The sequence below is a fragment of the Malus domestica genome, chromosome 05 (assembly GCF_042453785.1).
Source record: "Malus domestica chromosome 05, GDT2T_hap1".
NCBI lineage: Eukaryota > Viridiplantae > Streptophyta > Magnoliopsida > Rosales > Rosaceae > Malus > Malus domestica.
In genome coordinates, this window is record NC_091665.1 from 45,007,731 (window position 1) to 45,012,887 (window position 5,157).

The 5,157-nt window shown below is 37.3% G+C and overlaps 2 protein-coding genes across 2 annotated transcripts; one reads left to right on the top strand and one right to left on the bottom strand.

Moving 5' to 3' along the window:
- Positions 1 to 257: 257 nt before the first annotated feature.
- LOC103408785 (MYB-like transcription factor ETC1) lies at positions 258 to 1,508 on the top strand. Its single transcript, XM_008347609.4, has 3 exons — positions 258 to 757; positions 1,159 to 1,243; positions 1,315 to 1,508. The coding sequence occupies exons 1-3, from the start codon at positions 706 to 708 to the stop codon at positions 1,400 to 1,402; spliced, it is 225 nt and encodes a 74-aa protein (XP_008345831.1). The 5' UTR covers positions 258 to 705; the 3' UTR covers positions 1,403 to 1,508.
- Positions 1,509 to 2,133: 625 nt separating this feature from the next.
- Positions 2,134 to 3,893, bottom strand: LOC103408784 (uncharacterized). Its single transcript, XM_008347608.4, has 4 exons — positions 3,626 to 3,893; positions 3,353 to 3,470; positions 2,595 to 2,686; positions 2,134 to 2,514 (listed from the first exon to the last, which is right to left on the bottom strand). The coding sequence occupies exons 1-4, from the start codon at positions 3,639 to 3,641 to the stop codon at positions 2,450 to 2,452; spliced, it is 291 nt and encodes a 96-aa protein (XP_008345830.1). The 5' UTR covers positions 3,642 to 3,893; the 3' UTR covers positions 2,134 to 2,449.
- Between the last annotated feature and the right edge of the window lie 1,264 nt (positions 3,894 to 5,157).

Below are 5,157 nucleotides of genomic sequence, written 5' to 3' on the forward strand. Positions count from 1 at the left end.
ATATTATTATAGGGACCCAAATATTCTCTTAAAACCCTTAAAATAATCCTTAAAAACGGTGGCAGAGACCCTAAAATAGGATCTCCATTAAAGATGCTCTAAATATTACACCCTACTAACCTCCAAACAACAACCAGACGAAAATCAAAGGCTCTTTTCTAATCGGTTTCAACTCAAAAACCAAGTTTGTACTTTGCAGGGGACCCTCCTAATTAGATATTCTTGTATTCTGCGGCCACAACACATGGAGGACTTTGTACTACAGACACATAGAAAGCTGCGTGCCATTAAGCTGATTCTCCTCCGGCAACCAATTCAGCTAACGATCAAACCTGTATACACCCCCCAACTTCCATTCAACTTAGTCTCTGAATGGATCGGATTCTGATCAAATCCCTTCTGTAGCTTATTGAACTTGACATGCGATAATATAACCAATTTGACATAGATTATGTCATAAATTGACGGATTATATTGAATGGAGTCATATCAAATAATTTTCGGGTCGACAGAGTTTGGATTTCCTGTTCCTTAACGTGCCTAGATTCAACTACCATTCTTTGCTTCTTTAGAACCATTCGTAATCATCTATTATTATTGCTTTCAACTCTCAAACATATATTCCACTGATAAATGATTGAGACCGAATAGCACCCTGTACTTGGCTCTTATGTGACTTAATTCTTATCAAGAAATCTACGCGAAATGGCAGACTCCGAGCACTCTTCTTCCGATGACACTGTCGTGGACTCTCGAGGTATTGTTTTTCTTTCGGTTTGTTCCATCTACATGCGTTCCTTTTGCAGCCTCTTTCGTTTTGCTAGCAATTAGCCTTACAATAGTGCTGTAACTTGTAAGGGTTTTTTTTACACTGGTTTGGAGATGTTTCATATTAAAACCATGCATTAAAACTTCAAGCCGCTTTGATAACTATTGCGGTTTTAGTTTCTAGTTTATTTTTTTTCTTTTTGTGAGGAATAGATGGGAAATATTAAGTGACAGAGAAGGATGAGCAAATATGGAGGAATAGTTCTCAAATATGCAGTCTATATTTACAAAGAAAAACGAGATGGTTACCACATATGCCCTTGTCCAAAACCAAAAGCAAAATAAGTTTCTGTGTTAATTTTCCTCGTTGATCATGAGTTCTTATTTCAGAGAAAAGCACAGAAAAATCTGAGCTTCAATTCTCCGAGGACGAGGAGGCACTTATCATAAGAATGTACAATCTAGTAGGGGAGAGGTTGGTCTCGTTTTGTTCTTCGAGTTGTAATTATCTAGATCGAACTGTAAGTTTTGACATTTTTCCGGCAGGTGGGCGCTGATTGCTGGGAGGATTCCGGGAAGAACAGCAGAAGAAATTGAGAAGTATTGGTCCTCTACATACTCAACTAGTCAATAAACAACAAGCTCTATTGGATGTTTCATCTGTATCCAAAATATTTACTTCTTGTCTTGTAAATTTACTACCTACGTACGTTCAAAAGAAATCTTCATTTATCACATAACAGTCGGCTAACGAACCAATAACCACGACCTTCTTGATTCGATTTTTGGTTTGAAAACTAATGAGAACTAGGTACATCAACCGTTTTTGAAAACTAAACTTAATTCAAAAAAGGGTCTCAAACCGCCCTCGAGTTTTCACTAGATGTTTTGCATGCTTACGGGCAACAACAACGAAAACGTATCCCACTAAACAGGGTCGGTTGTATGAATTTAAAACGCTAATGCGTTCGGTTTTGTGCCAAGTATTCCATTAGCTCAAAGAACTCCATGTCTTTTCTTAAAATCTTTTTCCAAGTCTTCCCAAGTCTTCCTCTACCCCTGTTGCCCTTAGCTTTTGTCGCATAATTATATTTTCTAACCAGAGAATACGTACCTTAACCAATTGCCACTTCTACTTTACCTCGAATATCGTCATCCATAATTTTAGTCTCTCTCTTATGCCCACACATTCAAGGAAGCATTAGATGGAGGCTAAGGCGTCAGGTAGTCGAATGTTTATCAAATAGACATCAAATGCTTATCAAATAGACATTCGATAAAAAGACGATGCTTAAGGGCTATTTTATAAATTATGTTGAGTCACATGGGCATTAGCTGCTAAATTTTTAGAACTTTGCAAACCGGTTAGAAACGATGCCCACACTTTTTATGAAACAATGCGAATGTTGAACAATCGCAACATGCGCAGTAAGAAAAATGTCATATGGCATTCGGACCAAATCTTATAACTTGCATTCAAAAGTTCACAAGCTAAGCCTTTTTACTAGATTTAAATGATCAACAGACTAAAGGTAACATTCACATCCGAAAATTACAAATACGGTAAATCCTCTCGCTTGATGCCCAGGGGTCCGGGATGAGTACGATTCATAAGAAATCAACAAGTTTTCTACGAGTCATCACACCAAATAGACGTGTCAACCAAAACATCTGATTTGCCTTATACATTGCTTTGTTTGTATAGCTTGGTGTCAAGTACTTGCTTCCCGCACATCGCACAAACTCCTGCATAACATCGCATACATCAGACTTTCCCGCAATACAAAAGCTACCAAACTAGGCAGATCATCAAATAGAAACACTACCTTTGGAGTAAGCACACGTGTGACAGTATTTGCCATCCTGGTGTACTTGCTGCTTGCAAATGATGCACTTGGTAGTTCCATAAGGAGTCCACCTACACGCAAATGAATGAAACCAATGTCACTAAATTTGCCGACGATCCCAAGTGATACATCCACACAAACTGCATAGAAAAAGAACTCAAGAAACGGAAATTGGGTAGTTAAATCATTATTGTACACATGAATGCGTTTTGAATTGATCAAAGACGTAACTTGCATGACAAAAAACTCGAGAAACGGCAATTGGGTACTTAACACGAATCATGAATCCATTTTGTGCAACCTCATCGGTTGATCAAAGACGCAACAACTAGTTGAGAGTATATTGAAACTATGAATCTTATGCTTCTCTAGTCTCTGCAACACCCTACACAAGTCCTCTGCGCCATTTGCAACACCTCCATTTCACAAAACCAAGAGACATACTGTTTATTGTCATCCGGTCCGGTAAATAAGAGCATAGCACCAAGTTTTTTCAAGTCTCATTCCCTTCTCTGTACTAGCTAACCAATCCAAGGTTTAATAGCAGACAGCAGACTATAATTTAATTAAAAAATAATCACGATCATATGCAAAATCCAAATTAAACAAAAACCCATGTACAAATTTTGATTTAAACAAAAACCCATGATCATATCCTAAAACCAATTTAAACACGCAAACAAAAATCATACAATTCAACAATAATTGCGAAATTAAAAATAGAAAAAAGGACCGACCTTTTCTTCTTGGAGAGGAGCTTGTTCTCGTTGATTTTCCGGCCACCGCCTTCGGTGGTGTTACTGGCACCTTCCTTCCACTTGTCCGGCACTATCACCTTCGAAAGTTTCTTCTCACCTATTCATTCAAAGAAATTCAGCAAAAAAACCAAAGTATTATCAAACAAAATCCAAAATTCCGAAACTGCATCAATCAGATTTCAAAATTTTTTTTTTTGTATGGAAAAGATTATAATTTTGCCGAAAGTTGGAAGCGAATTTAGAGAAACTTACACTTGTCGCACACCATTCCTTGTTCTTGACCTTCGACTTGCGATTCTCGCTCGGGAGAAGGAAAACCCTAATTCGAACCTCTGATTTGGGGACTGTTCTGTTCATTGGTCTGCTACTCACCGTTTTAGCGTCCTCTCTGACGATCTAAAGGGAAGTTTCCGTGATTTCCACTGGTTAAATACCCTTCCGATGGAGGCAAATTACAATTGCGATTACTCCCGTTGGATTCTCGATGGCTGACGACAGCCGTTGGATTCTCACTCAATATTGTTTGTGTCCTTTTCTTATTTATTTATCTAAGATGGGCCTTAACTTTTTCCTTGGGCTAAGATGGGCCTTAGCTTGTTGAATATAAAGTCCAACATCGTCAATTGGAAAAATAAATCCAATATATAAATGTATAGCTTTATTTTTAATAATAGTAAGGTTTTTTTGTAATAAAGTTCAACACCTAGCAATAGATGAATAAATTGGAACAATATCGATATGGTTAAAAGTGAATCAGGTACCCATCTATCAAAATACCTGACATAGATGAGTTTTTTTTCTCTTTCTATTTTTTTTTCTTACAAATTGATATTCTAAAATATTTGGACTATTATGAATGTTATTGCGGGGAGCTACGTGTGTATTGGGTGGGTTGGTTGGGTTGGACTTCAACTCACTGATCATTTAATAGACTCAGGTTGACAGTATTGAAACTCATCTCTACCCTACAAATTGACAAATTAACCCACCCAAACCATTCTAAGGCGGGTTGGGTTGGCATGGTTCCCTGGGTTGAGAATAATTCCTTTTCTTATTCATGAAGTGAGTATGAGTGAAAAATAATTCAAAATATAAGTCATATTAGCTTTAAATTATGTGATTTTGGTGTTGTGTAACACTATTTATTATTTTTAAAATGAGTTTGAAGCTTTTCTATTGGAACAACTCGAAGTTAAAATTCTAAATCCATCAGTAATTAGAATGTGAATTATTGGATTGAAAAACTTCTTAGACCATCTCCAACCCTGGGTTAAAAGCCAAATTACCCCCCAAATTACCCTCCCAAACACTCTCCAACCCATGCTAAAATTTTAGGCTAAATGCCAAATGCTATTTCTGGGCCAAATACCCCCCAACTTTCCCCCCGGGCTAAATGCGAAATGTTTATCGGAATTTAAATTTTTTTAGATCAAAATGTTCATTTTAGGGTAGAAGGGTTAGAGTAGAAAAGATGTTTCTGAGCTAAAAGCTAAATTTTCCGGGCTAAAAAATTCGACTTTTAGCCTAAGGGTTGGAGATAGTCTTAGAAAGAAAAAAAGTCAAACTTGGCTCCCGCTAATACCCTAATACTACTTCACTTGTAAAAAGTCAAACTTATCTCCGGGCAAGAGACTGAAAAGGGTTTTCTGAGGAAATGAGGGAAAGTGATGATGACCGACATATTCCCAAGTGGGCAGGTCCATCTAGATATCCAGGACAAGCATCAAAGAGCCTGAAAATGGTTTGTTGTGCCATTCAAATTTAGGAGATGAATTCAAAGATAA